This window comes from Macrotis lagotis, chromosome 2 (assembly GCF_037893015.1).
Source record: "Macrotis lagotis isolate mMagLag1 chromosome 2, bilby.v1.9.chrom.fasta, whole genome shotgun sequence".
Lineage (NCBI taxonomy): Eukaryota > Metazoa > Chordata > Mammalia > Peramelemorphia > Peramelidae > Macrotis > Macrotis lagotis.
This window is the reverse complement of record NC_133659.1, coordinates 94713972-94737878: the sequence shown is the minus strand read 5'-3', so window position 1 is coordinate 94737878 and position 23907 is coordinate 94713972. Positions and strand designations below refer to the sequence as shown.

The window sequence follows — 23907 nt, the reverse complement described above, 5'->3', positions numbered from 1 at the left end:
TTTATACTTGGTAAGATAGCATATTAGTTTATTTTGGGACAGCACACTATACTTCTAGGCTGATGTTTGTTTACAAACAATGTTTGGCAAATGCTTGGCATTTCCTGCTCAATAGTGAATAAAGTTGCTCTGGATTTTCCTACTCACTGTCATAAAATAATATTTCTTACTCCCAAAGTGCCAAAACATAATTTTGTCCTACCATATTTATAAGAGGACATATTGCAAACAGAAAGTTATATTCTTCAACTAAATCTTTTTTTAAAACATTTATCTCACATAGGGTCACTCAGGTCCCTCTTTTTTAATTTTAGAAAGGTTTTATTTATTTTTAGTTTTACAATTTTTCCCCCAATCTCACTTTCCTCCCCCCATCCCCACAGAAGGCAATTTGCTAGTCTTTACTTCATTCCCATAAGGATCTTTCAAGACACTTTAATTTCTATTCCTCAGATGTTACTGCTTCTATTTTATGTAATTGTTATTGCTCCTTCTTACTAAATAGAGATCAGCTTAATCTTTGACCCCTTCACTCAGATTCTTTGTCTTTATTCTCCAAAGCCAATGAAAAATGCTATTTTTTTCCTATAGAATCTTTCCTAATCTCTCCTCTGCAAGTAATTTCTTTTTGTTCTTGGGAAACACAGAGTTTTATCTCTGTCACTATTCTTTCATATTTTGCTATGTATATTAGTATCTAAATGATGAAGTGAAAAAGACTTTAGAGATAATCTAGACTAACAACCTCATTATTAAAACAACAACAGCAAGAACTATAACAAAAACAAAACCAAGGAATTGAGAACAAAAAGTTTAAATAAGTTCTTATAGAATCAAAGCTCATTGTAGATCCAAATCAAAGTCTATCATATCACAGTTGTAATTCCTGGACTGGAATACAGAGGCCTGGAGAGGTTGAATAACTTGTCTGTTGTTGGACAACTATAGTCATTTTAGTTAGGAATGAAAAAAAGATTAGAATTTAGGAACCAATTCAATGTTATTATTTCCCCCCACTATTCCAGGATATGTTTCAAATTTGCAAGTGCTTAAAATAGGATCATCTGTCTTTGATTGAATTGAATAAAACCATTCTTTACCTATAGATGAGGTAGAGTAGAAGATATATTCCTAACTACATTCAGAAAGAGAGTGAATCAAACATTGCATACTCACTGATACACTTTGGTTGATCCAACCATCCTTGTTGCCCACATGTGATTGATCCTTCTCTTTTTCCATCTGTTGTTGTGTATCCTTCTTTGCACTGATACCTTGCTATTGTATAAACAAGGTAAACTTGCTTTGCTTCAGAAAAATATCCATTATCAACAGTATTGTTGAGTATGCACACTTCTGAAAGGGAAGAATCACAAGGAAATTATTGTTATAAGTTCATTATTGTCTTTATAGAAAAGCAATAAATAAAACATTGGCATCAAAAGGAATTAGTTTTATAAAAACCAAGCTACTTCATTAATTGAAACGACCTTAAAACGGTAACACTGTTAACATTTGTTCACTCCTAAGATTGTTGGAGAACTTTCAATTATAGGTCCATGTAGTCTAAATCCTTGAGGATGTATAGATTCTGTGGCTAGAGGCGATCCTCTGGGTGGGAGTTCTGACATACCCAGGAATTTGGAGGAAGGGTATGTTTTCATTAGTAGTTTAGCAGGCCATATCTGGGTACCTCTGATATTTTCTCAGGCATTTTTGAATTTCTTAGGAGTTTTCAAACCAGTTTGTCAGTGTGAGAATTAGTTTAGTTTAGAATAGTATTTCTTTCCAGAAATGTGATTTCAAGTCACTGAGGCAACTGACTATTGGATTGGGGGCTGGAAATCACAGGACAAAAATAATGCAGTGCTATAAAAGACTTTAAGAGGAATCTAGTCTGGCTCATATGAATTATCCTCTCTAAATTATTCTCCACAATTGATCATCAAACCTCTAACTGAAGACTTTCATTGATTGGGAACCTACCTACATAGGTTACTAAATAGATATCAGTTTTATCATTGACCCTTTCATTCAAATCTGGCTCTCCAACTCCCTTGTCCTTATCTGACAAAGTCAATGAAAAATGCTACTTTTTCTATGGAATCTTTCCTACCAGCAGGGTTGCCTATTTTACTTTTTGATAGTAATAACTATTAGGAAGTTTTCCTTACATTGAGCCTTTGTTTTTCTCCAGCTCTCCTACTTGCAGTTAGCCTTGTCCTCTGCAGCCAATAAAAATAAATCTAATCCCTCTTCCACATAACATTCCTACACTCAGTCATTTAGTAAATAAACATATCCTATCTGCCAAACACTGCTTAAGACAAAGAAATACAAAATAGGTATACTAATTCTTAAGGGGTTCACATTTTTAATAAGGAAGAATAAACCATAAATAATTAAGACCATACAATTTGATGTGAAAAGTAATCTCAGAGAGGAAGTAATTAGAAGCTAGAATGACTAGAAATAGCTTCTTGCATAAAGTGGAATTTAAGTTGGATCTTGAATGAACACAGAGAAACTAAGAGATAGAGGCAAAGAGAATAGCATTCACTGAACAAGGGAAACAGCAAGGACAAAGGCATAGGGTAGCAAGTAAGGTTAGTATGAATCAATTACTACAGTGTAAAAAGAAATAAAATGGAAAAAGATCAGAAAAAGTAAGAAAACACCTGGTTGCAAAGAGCCTTAAATGCCAAGGGATTTTATCTTTAATCTTGGACAAAACAAGGAGTTTATTGAGAAAGGGTATGACTTGGTTAAAAGAAAATCATTGTCTCTACAGATTAAAAAACAGATTAGAGTGGCACAAGATTTGAGGCATGATTACTAAGCAGAAGACTAAAGCAATATTCCAGACAAGTGGAAAGTAGAGCCTTATTTATGATGGGACTATAAGAAAGGGAGTAGCGGTTGTATAATATGAGATATTGTAATGGTTGAAATGACAAGATCTAGCATGAGATTGTATCTATGGTCTTAGTGAGAATGAACTGCTGATAAATTTGTGTTGCAACCTTAGTGAAGTTTGAAAGAAGAGAGTGATTAGGGAGAGGAAAGATTATTAATTTTTTGTTTGACTTAATGAGTTTGAGATTGTTATGACATATTTAATTTAAAATATCCAAAAATAGTAGGTAATTTGGGACTTGAGCTTAAGAAAGATACTAGGGCTGGATATATAGAACTTTGACTGATCTACATAAAGATGATAATTGAACTCATGGAAGCCAATGAATTCACCAGGTGGTAAATTATAAAGAAAAAAGATAAAAGAGGAAGGAGAGAGGCTCAGTGCACTCTCATAATTGAATTAATATTGGTTGTAGGATGATTAGAGAGGTAGGAGGAAAATAAGAAGAGAGAAAAAGCTATCTCGACAGGAGAAATGATCAACAAATTCATCTGCTGCCAGAGAGGTCAAAATAATTAGGATTGTTTAAAGTTCATTAGATTTGAGTAAGCATTGGTAACTTTGCAAAAAATAATAAGGAAATAAAATGAGATTGCAGAGAGTTAAGAAGAGACTGAGAGGAGACACAGCATGTTACCCATGATGATTGCTAACTGATCTTTCTCTTATATAACTTCCAATCCCTTTATTACCCCTTTCATTCTCCTATGAGTTTCAATATTTTTTACTAAAATATGACACCTAGACATGAACTTAATATATTAGATGTGGGTTCAGCAGGACTGTACAACAGGAATATCAACCTTCTCATTCCTCCCCTCCCCCTTCCTCAAGATCTCCTGTTTCTGTTACTGCAACCTAAGAATGAATTAGATTTTTTGCCTGCTATGCTATTGACCCATTGCCCCTGAAGCCCAATAAAAAAAAAACATAACTCTTCCACATAATCTAGTATCTCATGACTTTATAATTATCATCTAAAATAGAGTCCAAGCCTAAGTAAATATGGATTGTCATGGGGAAATTACCTGTTCTTTATCCCTAATTAGCTCTGGAAAATAAATTCATTTCTCAAAGTTCAGTTTTGGAAATGATATAGCAAATGGAACATGTGAGTAAGAACTATCTTGCAATTGTTTTAATGGGTTATTTGAAGGAATTTCATTGCCGGTCACCTATCTATTTTTTTTTTAATTGCACCTTTAAAAGGACTTTGGAGTCTGAATGCAGATCAAAGTATATTCACTTTTTAAAATTTATTTTTTGTTTTATCTTTCCCATGCATAATATGATCAATATGGAAATATGTTACAAATGACTGTACCTGTATAACGTCAGTTCACTTGATATCTTTGGTTGGGGGGAGGGACAGGGCAGAGGTAGAAAAATGTGAAACTGAAACATTTACAAAAAATGAATGTTGAAATTTTTTTACGTGTAATTGAGGAAAAAAGCTCCACCTCTTAAGTCCTGGCTTTGCAACGTCAGATTACTAAAATCACATCATCAATTAAATGACCTAAAATCATAAAGGAGAAGTTGGAAGTAGCCTTTCTACAATATCTTAAAAATACGTTTTGTTAGTTTGGGAAAAGAGCCTGAGAAGTTACCCCAATATTTCTTAGCAATGCTTGTTTTATCCCTTCCCCAAATGGGAGCATAAAAATGTCATTTCTTGGGTTTTGCACTAATTCTAAACTGGCATAACACCTTTCAAGGTTCAATTCAACAGTCATTTTCTTAGGGGAAACATTTTCTTTTTTAATATTTTATCCTGAAGACAATTTTGTATATTGTTGCTGTTGAGTCATTTTTTGACTCCATTTTGGTTTCTTTTCTTTTTCTTTTTGGCAAAAATAGTAGAGTGGATTACAATTTAGTTCGCTAGCTCATTTTATAAATAGGATACTGAGGTAGATAGGGTGAAGTGACTTGCCTGGGGTTTCATAACTAGTAAGTGTCTGAGACCAAATTTGAACTCATACAAATGAATTTTAATGATCCCAAGCTCAGGTCTCTATCTGATGTAACAAGTAGTTGCCTCAGGTAAGCCTTTTCTGATGCTTTGAATTATTCACTATGAACTTTCTTTTCAAATAATCTTATATGGGCATGGCTAGTTACATTTTGTAGTCCTCCAACAGAATATGAATTACCTAAAAGTAAGAAATTTTTTTCCTTTAAGTTTTATATCCCTATCACCTTACATATTTGGTGGATAAAAGTTTCATAAAATGATTATTAGAATAAATGCGTAATAATTCAAAGAATTTCAACATTTCCTCTATCTCTTTTCTCCCCTACTGTTCTCTTTTGCCATTCTCTATTTCTTCCTTACTTTACTAAGATTCAATGGCTTTATCTTTTTTATTTTTCCTCCACTTCTCCCTTCCATATTTTACATTTAGGTGCCAACATATTCCTCCTATTCCAAGTTCTTTTTCACTTTCGTTTTCTTTTCCTCTTCACTTCTATGCCCCCTTTCTTTCTCTTTCTTCAATTTTCTCTCTTCCCATTGATTTTTAATTCTTTCTAAATATTATTTCCCTTCTAAATCAAAGATAGGAATATATTTGTTGGTATCAACATGTATCTTCATACTTCATACTAAGGGCTGGAGTCTTCATACTAAGGGTTGGCATGAAGAAAGAGAAGTTTGTATGGGAAAAAAACTGTATTGTTATCCAAGTCATCTTTCGACCCTTATCCATATCTCTATCTTTCTGATTTAATTGTGTAATTAAATTGTTTCTTCACTTATTTTCTCTAGAATGTTTCAGAAGACTTGTCATACCTGAATAATCTTTAACCCTAGAGAGGAGCAAAAAGTATACAAAGAACTTTATTTTACTTATAATGGCTGTACTTAAGAAATTGTTTTGTTTTAACAGATGATATCTATATCTATATCTATATCTATATCTATATCTATATCTATATCTATATCTATATCTATATCTATATCTATATCTATATCTATATCTATATCTATATAAATGTATAAATACATACATATATAAGTACAAATATGTGTATATATATATATATATACATACATATATGGAGAGAGAGAGAGAGAGAGCTGGTGGGAAAGAAAAAAATGGAGACAAATCATTTTTTGAAGACATATATCTTGACCCACATTAACTTCACCTTCATGATCCTTACCAATTTTCTTTAATTTAATCTAGAAAGAGCCAATATTACAGCAAAATTCAGAATTTTTTTTCTCAGAGCTCATTTTAAAATCATCTATAATAAAGGAGAAGTTGGAAGTAAACTTTCTACAATATCTTAAAAATATATTTTGTTAATTTGGGAAAAGAACCTTATGACAAGTTTTTTTAATGTCAAGGAACTGAGTAATGGACACAAATGATAAACTGACTTAAGGGATTTAATATTGCAGAGTCATTTACTTGCAGTACAATTTAATTTTGACAGTGGAACAAAAACTCAAATAAGAATTCTTTTTTTAATCTTTGATTTATTTATTTATTTTTGGATTTTTCAATTTTTCCCCAATTCTCACATCCCTCCCCTGCCCCCCCCCGCAGTCTTTAAGTCTTTACATTGTTTCCATGCTTTGCATTGATCTAAATTGAATGCAATGAGAGAGAAATCAGATCCTTAAGAAAAAAAATATAAGAGATAGCAAGATTGCATAAGATAACTTTATTTTATAATTAAAAGTAATAGTCTTTAGTCTTTGTTTACATAATTCTTTTTTTGGAAACAGATAGTATTCTCCATTAAAGATTTTATTTTGAATTTTACAATTTTCCCCCTAATCTTACATCCCTCCCCTGACCCCCCAGATAGTATTCTCCATACTAAAATTGTCCCTGAATATTTCACTAATGAAATGAGCAAGTCCATTAAGACTGATCATCAACTCTGTGTTGCTGTTATGGTGTACAGTGTTCTTCTGGTTCTGCTCATCTTGCTCAACATCAGTTCATGCAAATTCCTCCAGGCTTCTCTGAATTCCAATCCCACCTGGTTTCTAATAGAACAATAGTATTCCATAACATACATATACCACAATTTGTTCACCCATTCCTCAGTTGTTGGACATTCACTCGATTTACAATTCTTTGCTACCACAAATAGAGCTGCTATGAATATTTTTGTACAATAATGTTTTTAGTCTGTTTCATGATCTCTTCAAGTTATAGACCCAGTAGAGATATTGTTGGATCAAAGGGGATGCACATCTTTATTGCCCTTTGGGCATAATTCCAAATTGCTCTCCAGAAAGGCTGGATGAGTTCACCAACTCCACCAAAATTATATTAGTGTCCCAGATTTCCCACATGCCTTCCAATATTGATCATTGTCCTTTCTGGTCATATGGCCAGTCTGAGAGGTATGAGGTGGTCTTAGTGATGTTTTAATTTGCATTTCTCTAATAAGTAGTGATTTAGAGCAATTTTTCATATGACTATGGATCACTTTGATTTCCTCATCTGTAAATTGCTTCCATATATCCTTTGATGATTTATCAATTGTGGAAATGGCTTTTTTAAAAATAAATTTGACTCAGTTCTCTATATATTTTAGAAATGAGTCCTTTGTCAGAAATGCTAGTTGTCAAAATTGTTTCCCAATTTACTGCATTTCTTTTGATCTTGGTTACAGTGGTTTTGACTGTGCAAAAGCTTTTTAATTTAATGTAATCAAAATCATCTAGTTTGTTTTTTAGTGATGTTCTCCATCTTTTCCTTGGTTATCAGCTGCTTCCCTTTCCATAGATCTGATAGGTAAACTATTCTTTGACCTCCTAGTTTACTTACAATATTGTCTTTTATTTGTAAATTCAGTTTCCATTTTGATCTTATCTTGATAAAAGGTGTGAGGTGTTTGTTGTTCTAATCTGAGTTTCTGCCATACTAACTTCCAATTTTCCCAACAGTTTTTATAGGAGAGAATTTTTATTCCAATAGCTGAATTCTTTGAGTTTATCAAACAACAGATTGCTATAATCATTTCCTGCTATTGCACCTAGTCTATTCCACTGATTCACAACTCTATTTCTTAGCCAATACCAAACAGTTTTGATGACTTATGCTTTATAATATAATTTTAGATCTGATAAGTCTAGACAACCTTCTTTTGCACATTTTTTTTCATTAAATCCCTGGAAATTCTTGACTTTTTATTTCTCCATAATGGCATCCTTGCTTCACTCCTGATCTTATTGGGAATACTTCTAGCTTATCTGCATTACATATAATACTGCTTGGGGTTTCTGATAGATTCCGCTCATCATTCTAAGGAACGATTCATTTATTCCTATGCTCTCTAGTGTTTTTAGTAGAAATGGGTGTTAGATTTTGTCATAGGCTTTTTCAGCATCTATTGATATAATTATATGATTTCTGATAGGTTTGTTATTGATATAGTTAATTAAACTAATAGTTTTTCCTAATATTGAACTAAGCTTGCATTCCTGGGATGAATTCTAATTGGGAATAGAATATTATCCTAGTGATAACTTTCTGTAATTGCTTTCCTAAGATTTTATTTAAGATTTTTGCAACTATATTCATTAAGAAGATAGGTCTATAATTTTCTTTCTCTGTTTTGACTCTTCTTGATTTAGGTATCAGCACAATATTGGTGTCATAGAAAAACTTCAGCAGAGTTCCTTCCTCACCTATTTTGCTAAAGAGTTTATATAGAATTGGAACCAATTGTTCCTTAATTGTTTGCTAGAATTCATTTGTTAATCCATCTGTCCCTGGAGATTTTTTCTTAGGGAGTTCAATAATGACTAACTGAATTTCTTTTTCTGAGATTGGGTTATTTAAAGATTTAATTTCCTCTTCATTTAATCTGGGCAACTCATATTTGTGTAAATATTAATCCATTTCACTTAGATTATCAAATTTATTAGCAAACGGGCAAAATAATTCCGCATTGTTACTTTATTTTCTTTCTCATTGGTGGTGAGTTCACCTTTTCCATTTATGATACTGGTAATTTGGTTTTCTACTTTCTTATGAAATTAATCAGAGGTATATCAATTGTATTGTTTTTTTTCATAAAACTAACTCTTCATTTTATTTATTAATTCTATTGTTTTCTTGATATTGATTTTATTAATTTCTCCTTTAATTTTTAGAATTTCCAATGGGTATGTGAGGGTTTTTAATTTGTTCTTTCTCTACTTTTTTTTAGCTGCATGTTTGAGTCATTGATTTCCTCTTTCTCCAATTTATTCCTGTAAGCATTTAAAGATATAATATATTCCCTGACAACTGCCTTGGCTGTTTCCCATAAGTTTTGGTATGTTGTCTCATTATTGTCATTATCTAGGATGAAATCATTAATTCTTTCTATAATTTGTTGTTTGATCTACTCATTCTTTAAAATGAGGTTATTTAGTTTCCAATTAGTTTTAGGTCTATTTCTCCCTGGCCCATTAAGGCATGTGATTTTTATTGCATTATGATCTGAGAAGGATGTATTCACTATTTCTGCCTTTCTGAATTTGATTATTAGGTTTTTATGCCTTAGTACATGGTCAATTTTTGTGTAAGTGCCACATACTATGGGGGAAAAAGGTATATTCCTTTCTATCTCCATTCAACTTTCTCTAAAGGTCTATCATGTCTAATTTTTCTAACACTCTATTTACCTCCTTAATTTCCTTCTTGTTTATTATATTTAGATTTATCTAAATCTGAAAGCGGAAGGTTGAAGTCTCTCCCTAGCAGAGTTTTGCTGTCTATGTCTTCCTGTAACTCATTCAACTTCTCCTCTAAAAATGTGGATGCTATACCACTTGGTGTATACATATTTAGTATTGAAATTGCTTCATTATCTATAGTACCTTTTAGTAGGATATAGTTTCCTTCCTTATCTGTTTTAATGAGATCTATTTTTGCAGCTGCTTTGTCTGAGATAAGGATTGCTACCCCTGCTTTTTTCACTTCAGCTGAAGCAAAATATATTTTACTCCAATCTTTTACCTTTACTCTGTATGTATGTCTTTTGTTTCAAAAATTTTTTCTTGTAAGCAGCATATTGTAGGATTCTTGTTTTTAATCCAGTCTGCTATTTGCTTATGTTTTAAGGGAGTTTTCATCCCATTCATATTCAAAGTTATAATTACTAACTCTTCATTGCCCTCCTTACTATCTTCTCTCTGCTTATATTTTTTCTTTTTTCACTTTATCCATATTTCCCCATATTTTGTTTCTGAATACCACCACCTTCAGCATATTTTCATCCTTGTATCTAACATCCTTTCCTTTCTTTCCCCTTTCCCTTTGCCCCTTCTTTCTTTTGTTAGTTCCCCTTTTCCTCCCCCTTCCCCTTTCCAATTTATATATTTGAAAGATAAGATAAGTTTCTCAACTTAATTCTGTGTGTGTGTGTGTGTGTGTGTGTGTGTGTGTGTGTGTGTGTGTATGTTAATTTTAGGCCTAATCTGATGAGAATAAGATTCAGGCAGTTCTCATCTCCTCCCTTCTTCCCCCTATTGCAATAAGTCCAATGTGATTTACCCCATTCTTCCATTCTCCTGTCTCTTTACTGCCCCCCCTTCCTAAGGAGATATTGTTTTTAAATCATTCTGTCAGAGTCATGGATAAGTCATGCATGTTCATCACTTCTGGCTAAGTATATATTCTTTCTAATAGAGTTATGATTGTTGAGAATTATGAGAATATTTCTCTCAGGTGGGGATATAGCCAGTTTCATCTTATTGGATAGCAGTTTTATTTTCTTTAACTCACCCCTTTTAACCTTTTTATGTGTTTCTTGTGTCCCCTGTTTGATGTCCAAATTTTCTATTTAGCTCTGGTCTTTTCATCAGGAAAAAATGGAAGTCTCCTATTTTTTAAATGTCCATCTTTTCCCCTGGAAGAGAAGGCTCAGTTTTTCTGGATGTGTATTCTTGGCTACATTCCAATATCCCTTGCTTTTCAGAATATTGAATTCCAGCACCTCTGATCCCTTAATGTTGATGCAATCAGGTCCTGTGTAATCCTTACTGTGGCTCCTTGGTATCTAAATTGTTTCTTTCTGGCTGTTTGCAGGATTTTCTCTTTTATCTGATAGTTCTGGACTTTGGCCACAATATTCTTTGGTGTTTTCATTTTTGTATCCCTTTCCAGAGGGGATTGATGTATTCTTTCAATAACTATTTTGTCCTCTGGTTCCATGATATCATGGCAGTTCACATCACTAAATCTTGAAATATTAGCTCCTGGCTTTTTTTTTCTCTTCAATATTTTCAGGAAGCCCAATGATTCTTAGGTTGTCTCTCATCATTCTGTTCTCGAGGTTAGTGGTTTTATTAGTGAGGTATTTTACATTTTCTTTTATTTTTTTGATTTTTTTGGTTTTATTTAACAGATTTTTGTTGTCTCATGAAGTCATTAGTTTCCACAGATTGTATTCTTTTTTTTTTAGAGAAGAATTTTCTTCATTTACCTTTTGCAAATCTTTTTCCAATTGGTCAATTCTATCTTTGAAGGAGTTTTCCATTTGTCCAAGTGTAGTTTTGAGAGAATTATTTTATTTTTGTATTTACCCAATTGAGGTTTTGAGAGAATTACTTTTTTATTATTTGTCCAAATGTATTTTCCAAGGATTTGTTTTCTTGTGAGATCTTAACTTTCTCTTGAGTTTCTTTTTCCAATTGATTTTTTCCTTTTTTTTCAAGGTAATGGGGTTAAGTGGCTTGCCCAAGGCCACATGGCTAGGTAATTATTAAGTGTCTGAGGTCAGATTTGAACCCAGGTAATCCTGACTCCAAGGCTGGTGCTCTATTCACTGAGCCACCTAGCCGCCCCTTTCCAATTGCTTTTTAAACTTCTTCCTAATTTCTTCTAGGAAGTCTTTCTGGACTGGAGACCAATTCATATTCTTCTCTGAGGTTCTAGATCTCTCTGAGTCAGGGTCTTTATCTTCTAGGTAGTTTTCTATCAACCCCCTTTCCACTGACTTTTCTTCATTTTCTAGTATTTTGTGTTGGGTGAGGAACTGGCTCACAGAGGTTTGATTTTGAAAACTCTAGTGACTTTATTCACTTGGCTAAGTAAGTCCAAGTGGGCCGGCCAGTAGGGAGTGCTAATTGCTTTCTCTGAATGTTTGAGGCCTTCTCCCTAGTCCTGGAGGGAGTGAGTTGGGGCAGCAGGGTCTGAATTATCCTTGAACAATGTGGGCTGGGCTTTTGGGGAGGTTGTTAATCTCTCTTTCAGCTGAAGGAGTTCTGCTGCCTATACATGAGCCTGGGGGTGGGAAAGGGGGGCTGTTACTATATTTCCTCTGGGAGGGGGCTCCACTGAAAGTATCGAGCTCGAAGCCTGAGCTGAGGGGATCGATGTCCAGCAGCACTCTTCAACTCTCTATGCTGGGGCTTCCCAGACCTCTGCTCCCATAACCAAAGCCTCCATGGTCTTGGACCCTGGGTCCATCCTCCCAAAACCTCCCCGGCTGATCTTAGGTTAGTCAAGCTCTCCTGCTGGCTCCTTTGCCCCCATTTCACCCACAATCCCAGGAGACAGACCTTGAGGTAGATGTTCTCCTAGCTTCTCTTTCTTGGTTTTATAGATAAGATTTCTGTTAAGAGGTTTCTTCCATGTTATTTCTTAGGGGAAACCAGAAGACCTTAGCTCAGTGCCTGTCTTCTTGGCTGGAAATCCATCTTGGCCAGAAGTCCAAACAAGCATTCTTTTTTTTGGGTAAGGAATGAGGTTAAGTGACTTGCCCAAGGTCACACAGTTAGGTAACTATTAAGTGTCTGAGGTTGGATTTGAATTCAGGTCCTCCTGACTCCAGGGCCAAGGGTCTATCCACTGTGCCACCTAGATGACCCTAAATAAGCATTCTTAATAGTTCCCTGATTTTTGACATTTTATATATGGAGAACATTAAGACTGAAATGCCTTATGTTCCAACATTGCAAAAAAGTTAATTCCTCTAGTAATTATTGTTTTTCTATGTGGAAAGAAAAACAGGGAAAGGAAAGGAGTAACCCTCCTCCTTCAACGTATCCTAGGTCCCATCGATGACAACCATAGAAAGCCAAGCATAGAAGAAAGATCCTTCAACCAGAGGGGTTGTAGAGAGAACCAAAGGACAAAGCAAGATGAGAATTGAAAGATAATCTTTTCTATAGGCTAGAGTGAGGGTCATAGTCAGTAGTGCTCATTCAAAATTTTTGTACCATAGATGGAATATCAAAATATTTCCTCAGCTCATCAAATGTCCTATTGTTCTTTAATGAAAAGATATTAAAATCCATCCTGTTTAATGAAAGTCTCTTTTACTTTCTACTTTGAATGGACAAAGTCATGTTTACAAAGAAAACTTAGTTTCTTTGTCTTGAAAAAATTAAAGGAGAACACATATCTTTTAAGTTTTGCTTTTCTAAGCCCATTACATAATTCCACATCATTTTACATATTCTCTATATGATGACCAAACTAGATTTCTTTCTGTATTCTCGGTGCCCTGTGTCCTTTCTCTCTGTATCTTTACTGAGACTGTGCCCTAATTATTTACTCTCTTAAAAATTATCTTCCTTCAGAGCCCAGTTCAATGGACTATATTTAAAAGAAACTTGTCAATATATATTTTGTATTTATTTTTTCTGGAGATGTGCAGCATTTCCCTTCACAAGAATTTTTGCCCTATGAAGTTGGGTGTTTATCCTCTTTGAACCCTCTCTCCTTGACTCAAGATAAAGCCTTAATAAATGATTGCTTGAGAAAAGTATATTATGTATGTATGTAGGAATGTATATAATAAAAGAACTAAAAAGTGAATTTGCCATATATATTTAACATAGACTATATTCTTTTAAAGATTTTTTTTCTTGTACAAAACAAAAAATCCCCTTGTATTCCAAACAGATGGCTCATTTTTCTAATGTAATTTTCATTTTCAAGTGTAATACATTTAAAAAAATTATCATTGTCATTGAAACTATTTATTGTAATCATCACCGTATGGAAATGTAATGACCATTACATAGTGAGAGAGTCTTAAAAGTCCTGTGCCAAATATTCTATGATGGACCCTCACTTTTAGGCCACTGGTATGGTAATTCTGGAAGCAGTCATTAATTTAAGAATTCTGCCTCTTCCAGAACTACTCTGTCATTTTGGTGAGTGGTTTGCTATGTGTTTTGTACAGATTAACTGTTCTCTCTGGTATCTTTTCATCCAGACTTCTTTTCCCATTACCAAAGAAGATGGTTTACACAGAGTCCAGTTTCATTTTCCTAAGCTACAGTATGCTAAGCATCTGACAGTGATAGTAGGAAAATGGGAAGCAAATGATTCACACTCTTAAGGATTGCTGAGTGTGGACCACATATCAGACTTCTAACAGATGGAACTAGTTTGACAGAAGTAGTGCTGCATTTAAATGGTGCTTGAATCTGACAAATATTTAGACAGAATAGAAAATGACACAGAGTATTGGAACAGTTTTGGAAGGTTCATAAAACTAAAATATTAAGGCTTGAATGATTCATGTGGCAGCCTATGGCACAAAAGTGGCCACTGCTATCTTTTATTTTCTTTTAGAAAACAAACATGATATACATGGAAGGCTATCAATGCAGTAGGGCAATGCAGTACTTACCACTCCTTTTACACATTGGTTCAGTAGACCAGCCTTGTTTGGTACAGATGATTTTTTCTTGATTATTTGGAAGACTGTATCCATAATCACATTGGACTTTTATTTCATCACCTTGCTTATGAAAAACTTTTCTTGGCCAAAAATGACCATGTGCTAATCCAGAAAAGAGACACTCTCCTGTAGATGAGAAAAGTAAAAAAAAAAAACCAATTAGAATATCAATAGCATGGTAAAAGAAAAACTTATATCCATATTCATAAGAAAAGATTGCAGATTTTAATGTAAATGAAATTCATTAAAAATTCACTCAATATAAGGTCAGAGAAGAATAATTATTACTCTATGAGCAAGCATTCATTAATTTCTTATTATGTTTAGGTGTTGTGAGAGTCAAAGACAATAAGAACACATATAAAACACATATAAATATAAAGATAATGAATAAAATTAACATTGAGTATTTAAATACAAGGAGGAGTGAGAAGGAAGTTACAAAATTTTGTAGAAGAGGAAATGTTTCATGTATAAGGTAGGGCATAAATTGAGTTTTTAAGAGAGGGATTCTGTGAAGCAGAGGTCATGATAAAAATTTTTAGTGCATGGGTATGGTCAGTGTAATGCTTGAGATGGCAGAAGAAATGAATGCCATTTCTGTATGCAAGATCTAGCAGTGCTTACCTGAAGGGTTCCTAAGTTGTGGTTGTGGGTGAGGAGTAAGGAGCACATGCCTAGTAGGTCTGCTACAGTAAGGAGCAAGAATATTTTGGACACAGCATGGTTGGATGCCCTAACTTTGATTTAGGGGAAGAGAAGGTTGCCTGAAGTTGGGTCCAAAGAAAGAAATAAGAAAATAAAAATAAGAGGACCTGAGGTCTAGGATATTATTACCCTCAATTCAGAATATAAACCGTATTACATTAACTGTTAAAAGTAAGATAAAACCAAATAAGCAAAGGGAAACAAACTTGATCCTAGACAGCTACTGTAGTGAAAAGGAAGGTCTGGATTCATGTTGAGAGGATGATAGTGAGGTTAAAAACTACTCCTGCTCCAAAGACTAACATTAATTGACCACAAACTACGGAGTCCTTGAAAGAGTTTAAAAAAAGGAATTTAAAAATCAAATAAGAGAGATTGATGAAAAATTGCAAAAAATAAAAACTATTCAATAAAATTATGATAAGAAGGAAGGAAGGAAATAACTCCTGGACAACTAAGAATGGACAAGAGGAATAGAATGATAAGACAGCAAGAAATAATAAAACCAGAAAAAAGAAAAGTAGACTAGAATCTGAAACATCTTATTAGAAAAACAACTCATCTGGAGAACAGATACAATGTAAGAAGATACAATGTAAGAACTATCACGCTACATAAAAGTCATAGTCAAAAAAGAATATTAGTGCAATATTACAAGAAATTATTAAGGAATAAGTTCTAAAAGAAGAGGTGAGCAGGTAGGTGGTACAGTGGATAGAGCACTGTCTCCTTGGAGTAGGATGGAAATTCAAATCATACCTCAGACACTTGCCACGCACTAGCTCTGTGACCTTGGGCAAGTCACTTAACCCTGCTTGTTTTATATCCAGGGCTATTTCCAGTCATCCTGATTCTTATTGGGTATTTGTCCTAGATGACTCCAGAGGAGAAAGTGATACTGGTAAATTAGCACAACCCCTCCCTTACTCAAGCCCAATTCATCTGATGGTCATCACATCATCTCCCTGATGCCATGATCTTCAAAAATAAAGGAAAAATATTAAATCATCAAGCTATCAAGAACAAGATGATAAAGCAAAAATAGAAAAAAGAAAGCTAAAATTCATCACTTGATGTGATATCAGGAGAATAACTTACAGATAAAAGTATATAAATGGACAGTTTTTCAAATGAAGAAATTAAAGCTATATTTATAGGTATCACCTCACATATTGGCTAAGATGATGAAAAATGAGAAAATTATTATCAATGTTGAATAGATGGGGGGAGGTTGAGACATTCATACAATGCTGGTGGGTTTGTGAAGTGATTCAACCATTCTGGAGAACATTATGGAATTATGCCCAAAGAGCAAAAAAAAGCTATTTATACCCTTTGACCCAGAAATTCCAATTCTAGGTTTATATCTAGAAGAAATAAAACAAATGGGAAAAGTCCCTTATGTTCCAAAATATTCATAGCAGCTCTTTTTGTAGTGGTAAAGAATTGGAAATTGAGGGGATGTCCATCAATTGGGGAAGGCTAAACAAATTATAGTACATGAACTATGGAATGTTATTGTTCTATATAAGAAATAATAAATGGTCAGATCTAGAGAAGCTTGGAAAGAATTACAGGATACAATGCTCAGTGAAGGGAGCAGAACCAAGAGAATATTGTACACATTAACAACAACATTGTGCGATGATCAACCCTGATGGATGCAGCTCCTCTCAGCAGTTGAGAGAACTAAGACACTCTATTAGTTTGGCTATGGGCAATGCTATCCCCATCAAGAGGAAGAAAAACAAAAACAAAACAAAACAAAATCCTTCAGAATCTGAGGACCATTCACTTTTCAAAAAACAATCTCATGTATTTCTTTCCCTTAATCCTAATTTTTCGTGCTGAAAATGACTAACCTGTAAACATGCTTAACACACATATGTAAATATAAAATTAACCTGACTATTTGCCATGGACAGAAAGGGGGTGGGAAAGGAGGGTGGAAGGAAATTTTGTAACTTAAAATATACATAAGCATATGGATGAATGTTAAAAATGTTAAAAAAAACTTTTTATGTATGTATTTGGAAAAGTAAAGCATCAATAAAAATAAAATAAAACAGAGAATAATTTATAGAAATGTCATACATAGCCAAATTCCAAAACACTAAAGTTAAGGAGAAAATATTGCAAGGAATAAAACAAATAATTTAAATAATGTAGAGAAACAATCAGGATTTCATAAGACCTAGCAGCTTCCACACTAAAAGATGGGAGGTCTAGGATCATTAACTATCAAATTGTAAATGAGCTGACATTGTGAACAAGTAAATTTAATTGTTATCCTGAAAAATAAAAAAGCAAAAGGAAGGACATTTAATTAACTAAAATATTTTAGGTTGTAACAAGATCAGAAGTCAATGTAACATTAAATATAAAGATCAGAAGAACTATAAGAAAAACATTAAATACTAATTATAAGGGACTCATTAAAGTCAACTTTATTTTTTGGATATAAAAAGTTAACAGTATTCTTAAGACATTCATCATTACTAGGATATTTTGAAAGAAAAATTGGGACTGAATTATGTGTGATGTGGTGATTCTAAAGCAAAATTGGGTAGGAAAGGGTAAAAGGGAGATATATCTCATTAAAAATGCTTTGTGAAAGGAAGATTGATATAGTCTTCCTAGAATAAGATAGGAGTGGAGGGCTGGTGGTGTTGAAACCTTCCTTTCATGAGATCTGCATTAAAGAGGGAAAAATGACATAAATGGAATAAAAGTTTTATAAACTTATAAAGAAATAAGACCATTAAAGGACAGAATAAGGGAGAAACTTTTAAAAAGTATCTCTAGAGTAAGATTTAGGAGGGTTGTATCTGTATCTGTATCGATATCGATATCGATATCAATATTGATATCTATATCTATCTATCCGACAGAGTACTTCTTGATCTGTTATTTGGTCTATAGTATCACCCTTTATGTCAAAATCCTGTGCCTATTTAAAAAAAATTTTTAAATTATTTATTTTAATCGATTTGCACATGTATATTATTAAGTTACAAAATTTCCTTCCATCCTTCTTTCCCACCCCCCTCCCTTAAGTGACAGTCAGGTTAGCAATGTACATACATATTTTCGTAAACATGTTTACAGATTAGTAATTTTCTGTATGAGGAGTTAGGATTAAAGGAAAGAGATACATAAGAGAAAATTTTTATAAAGTGTTCATTATATTCTGAAGTGTTGGAGCTTTTTTGTGTGTTTTGTTTTGTTTTATTTTTCTTCCTCTGGATGGTCATAATATAGTCCATATCTAGTCTAATACAGTTCTAGATCAATGGACTGCTGAAGTCTAATCCTGTACCTATTCTAACCTTATTTGGTTATATGGTGCGTGATGTTGGCCTATGCTGAGTTTTTGCCATACTGTTTTCTAGTTTTCCTAATAGTTTTTGTGGAATAGTGAGTTCTTGTTCCATAAGCTAATGTCTTTGGGTTTATACAACAATAGATTACTATAGTCATATCTACTGCTTCTTTTGTTCCTATTCTAATCCACTGGTCCTTTACTATATTTCTAATTAGTACCAGGCAGTTTTGATGACTGCCACTGTAGTAGAGTTTTACATCGGGTAAAACTAGGCCACCTTTCTTTGCATTTTTTCATAAGTTCCTTTGATATTCTTGACATTTTTTGCTCCATATGTATTTTGATACTATTTATTCTATCTCTATAAAATAGTTATTTGGCAGTCTGATTGGTATGACAATGAATAAGTAATTTAATTTGGGTAGAATTATCATTTTCATTATATTAGTTTGACCTAACCATGAATAATTGATGCTTCACTAATTGTTCAGATCTGACTTTATTTGTCTCCTTACACAATTTGTCTTTGGTTTGTCTTGGGATGTAGAGTTCCAAGTATTTTATGTTGTCTACAATTAACTTTATTTTTTTAAATTTTAATTATTTAAGGCAATGGTATTAAATGACTTGTTCAAGGTCATACAGCTAGGCAATTATTAAATGTTTGAGGGCACAGTTGAACTCTGCTCTTCCTGACTCCATGGACAGTGCTCTATCCATTGTGCCACCTAACTGGCCCTCTACAGTTAATTTGAAACAAAATTTCTCTTTCTATCTCTTGCCTTTTGAGTTTTGTTGTTCATATATATATAGAAATTCTGATGATTTACGTGGATTTATTTTATATCCCGCTACTTTGCTGATGTTGTTAATTGTTTCAAGTAGTTTTTGTTCCTTTTCTATGGTCCTGTAAGTATATTATCATATACTCTGAAAAGACTGCAAGTTTTTCTTTCTCATTGACAATTTTAATTCCTTCAATTTCTTTTTTTTCTCCCATTGCTAAAGCTCGTATTTCTAATTTATTAAATAGTAATGGTGATAATGGGCATACTTGTTTCTCCCTAGATATTAGTGGAAATGCTTCTAATTTATCCCCAATTCATAAAAATATTTGTTTATGACTTTATACATATTGTTTATTATTTTATGTAAATCTCCATTTATTCTAGTATTTTTAATAGGAATGAAAATTGTATTTTATCAAAGGTTTTTCAGCATCTATTGAGGTAATGATTTCTGTTGGTTTTTATTAATATGTTCAATTATATTGAGTGTTATCCTAATTCTGAATATCCCTGCCTACTTGGTATAAATCTCACCTGATCATGGTATAACTTGCAATCTCTTGGCTAAAATTTTTTAGAGTTTTTGCATCAATGTGCATTAAGGAGATTTGTGTCTGTTTTGAGTCTTCTTAGTACATGTATCAATGCTGTATTGGTACCATAAAAAGAATTTAACAGAACTTCTTCTACTTTTTAAATTAATTTATGTAGAATTGGACTTAATTGATCCTTAAATGTTTGATAGAATTCACTTTCAAATTCATCTGGACTTGGAGACTATTTCTTAAAGAGTTTATTGATGGTTTCTTCAATTTCTTTTTCTGAAATGGAGTTAAGTATTTTTTTCCTCTTCTGTTAATCTGAGTAGTTTGTATTTTTGTAAATATTCATCCATTTCACTCAGGTTGTCAAATTTATTGGCATACAGTAGGACAAAGTAGCTCTAAATTATAATTTTTAATTTCTTCTTCTTTGGTGGTGAGTTCACCCTTTTCATTTCTGATACTGGCAATTTGCTATTTCTCCTTTTTATTATTAGATTAATCAAAGGTTTACCTTATCTATTTTTTCATAAAACTAACCTTTAGTTATATTTAGTAGGTCAATGGCTTTCATGTTTTCAGTTTTATTAATCTATCCTTTAATTTTCAGAATTTCTAATGTTGTATTTAATTGGGAATTTTTAATTTGTTCTTTTTCTAGCTATTTTAGTTATATCCCCAACTCATTGACTTTTTCTTTCTCTATTTTATTCATATAAGCATTTAGGGATATAAAATTTCTCCTAAAACTGCTTTGGCTGCATCCCATTAATTTTGGTATGGTATTTCATTGTTGCCACTTTCTTGGATGAAATGATACTTTTTATGATTTGTTGTTTGATCCATTTATTCTTTACAATTAGGTTATTTACTTTCCATTGATTTTTATGTTTTTGTGGTCCTTTATTGCAAACTATTTTTATTGCACCATGATCTGAATAGCATGCATCTGAAATTTCTGCCATTCTGCATCTAATTGTAAGGCTTTTATGACTGAGTATATTGTCATTTTTGCTATAGGTGCCATATACTGCAGAGAAAAAGGTATATTCTTTTCTATTTCCATTCAGTTTTCTCCAGAAGTTTATTATATCTAGTTTTTCTAAGATTTTTTTCACCTACTTACTTTCCTTCTAGTTTATTTTGTGGTTATATTTATCTAATTGCGAAAGTGGGATTTTGTTCTATTTCTCCTCTAAGAAGTTGGATCTATTCTATTTGGTGCATATATGTTTAATTAAATCAATAATAATATATTTCATATTAATAATGCCTATAGTGCCTTTTAAGAAAATGTAGTTTCCTTCCTTGTTCCATTTAGTGATACTCATTTTTCCTTTCACTTTGTCTGAGATCAGAATAGCTTGATTTGTTTTTACTTCTGCTGAAGCATAACATGTTTTATTCCAGCCTTTTACCTTTACCCTCTCTGTGCAACTCTGCTTCCAATTTGCTTCTTGTAAATAATATATTGTAGGATTCTGGTTTTTAATATATTCTTCTAAGCTCTTCCATTTTATAGGAAAATTAATCTCATTTATATTTTCAATTAAAATTCCCAATTTTATATTCTCACTGTGCTATCTTTCCTAATTTATACCTTTCTCTTTCCTTTAAACTTATTTTTCCCCACCAGTGTTTTATTCCCTCTCCCCTTTAATGGTTTTTTAAAAATTTTAACTTCTTTACTTTTTTACCTTTGCCTTCCCGTTTATCAGTCCCTCCTTCCCCTGTCTTTTCCTTTCCCCTCTACTTCCCTGTACAGTAGGATAAATTTTTATACCCAATTGTGAATGTATGTTATATCTTCTCTGGGACAAATCTATTGAAAGTAGAATTTACTCAGTATTTACAAGCTCCCCTTTTTTTTGTCTACTATAAAAGGTTTTTCCTGCCTTTCACCTGGTGCTATTTTCCCACTAATACCAGTCTTTTCCTAGTATAGCCCTTCATTTTATATCTTTATTACTTTAGCATTATCTTGTACTTACAACTCCTTTGTCAAGATATACTCCATTTATCTGTTCTCAGACTTTGATTGATTGATAAGCAGCATTGCCTCATAGTCACAAAGTATACTCCCTGCTTCTTTCTCATTAGAAATACACTTCTCAAGAGTCATAAATCACATGGACACATAATCGTTATGAGCCAAAGCACCATACAAAGTCAAATCTTTTCATGATCTGCCTCCTTCAAATACCCTCCCTCTAATTGTAGCTAAAACATCAAGAAAACAAAAATTCTTCTGGATCTTGTCTTGTCCAGACCCTCTAAGTACAGTCTCTCCCTTTGTCCCTTTAGTTCTCCAACCATAGCACTGTAATCCTGCTTTACTAAAGTTTGTATTTAGGAAATGTCACTTCCTAATCTATTTATGTCCAACCCTTCTAAGTTTAGTCTCCCTCTGACCCAATTTTACTACAAACATCCTTAACTAAAGTATCTAGGAAAGTAAGGTCATTTTGCAATTTAATTATGCATGGAGTCTCTAAAATTCTGTATAGAGTCTCTAAATTCTCTTTCTCCCTCTGTCTATGTAGGAAATATCACACTCATGTCTCATATCACATTCAATATCACACTCATTTCCTCTCAGTACAATTCCTTTATGTATTTCCAACGCTTTAACTATCCTGAGAGAAATATAGTACTTAAGAGTTACAAGTGTTTTCTTTCCTTATAGGAATGTATGCAGTTTAATATTTTTTGCAAGGCAAATGGAGTTAAGTGGCTTGCCCAAGGCCACAAAGCTAGGTAATGATTAAGTGTCTGAGGCTGGATTTGAACTCAGGTACTCCTGACTCCAGGGCCAGTGCTTCATCCACTGTGCCACCTAGCCACTCCAGAGTTTAATGTTCTTGACAAGAATGATTTTTCCCCCTTTCCATTTACCTTTTTTTATGTATCTCCCAAGTCTTAATTTGAAGATAAAATTTTCTCTTCAGTTCTGTTCATTTTATCAGAGAATTTTGGAAGTCTTCTGTTTCATTGAAAATCCATCTTTCCCACTGAAAAAATATGCTGAATTTTTTCAGGGTAAAAAATTTTTGGTTTTAATCCAAAGTTCTTTGCTGCAGAAAATATTCCAGACTCTCCTATTCTTAACTGTTAAGGTTGATAAGTCTTGTGTATTTCTGATTATGCTTTCTTTGTATTTAAATTGATTCTTTTTTAGCTACTTGCAGTATTTTCTCCTTTAGTTAAGAATTCTGGAATTTGATTATGATATTCCTTGATGTTTCTATTCTGGTTTCTCTTTTTGGAGGAGATTGATGGATTCTTTCCTGGGACTATTTTGTCTTCTTGATCTAGTATATTAGGACAATTTTCTATGATAAATTCCTGGGTTTCCGTCCAACCTGTGCTGGGTTGGGTCCTGTGCTTTTGGGACCTGTGCTGATGTATAGCTGCTTTATTGCTCTTCCACCAGCTGGTCTCTATTTCTTCTTTTCCCCAAAAATTTTCATGTAAAGATATTTTCCAGGCTCTTTTTTATCTAAGTTTTCAGGTAGACCAACAATTCATAAATTATTTCTCCTGGATATAAGGCTTTTTACATTTTCTTCTTTTTTTTGCAGCCATTTGATTTGATTCGGTCTTTATTTGTCCAATTCTATTTTTAAGGTTTTATTTTCTTCAGTTAGCTTTTGGGTTTCCTTTTATAGTTGGTTAATTTTATTTTGAAATGAGTTTTTTTTTTTCTTTTTCCATTTGGTTAATTTTATTTTTTGATGAGTTATATTCTTTATTCAAATTGATTTTTCTATTTCTAAAGGAGTTAATTTATTTGGTCAATTTTTCATAATTCTTCCATAATGGCTCACATTTATTTTTTCCACTTTTCTTCTTCTCTTCTTTGGTTTTAAAAATATTATTAAGGTCTTCCATGAGATTTTGGATTTGAGTTCAATTAATAAATTCCTTTGAGACTTCCCATGTAGACAATTTTTAACTATTTTCTTC

At 32.9% G+C, this 23907-nt stretch overlaps 1 protein-coding gene across 2 annotated transcripts in view; it reads right to left on the bottom strand.

The window, feature by feature from the left end:
* Window positions 1-23907, bottom strand: part of LOC141512916 (complement factor H-related protein 3-like) — a 133607-nt gene that overhangs the window by 95164 nt on the left and 14536 nt on the right. For both annotated transcript variants that reach the window (XM_074222278.1, XM_074222277.1), the window contains exons 5-6: window positions 14528-14704; window positions 1177-1356 (exon numbers count right to left, since the gene is read on the bottom strand). In XM_074222278.1, the coding sequence (XP_074078379.1) occupies window positions 1177-1356; window positions 14528-14704 (357 nt within the window). The remainder of the gene's footprint in view (window positions 1-1176; window positions 1357-14527; window positions 14705-23907) is intronic.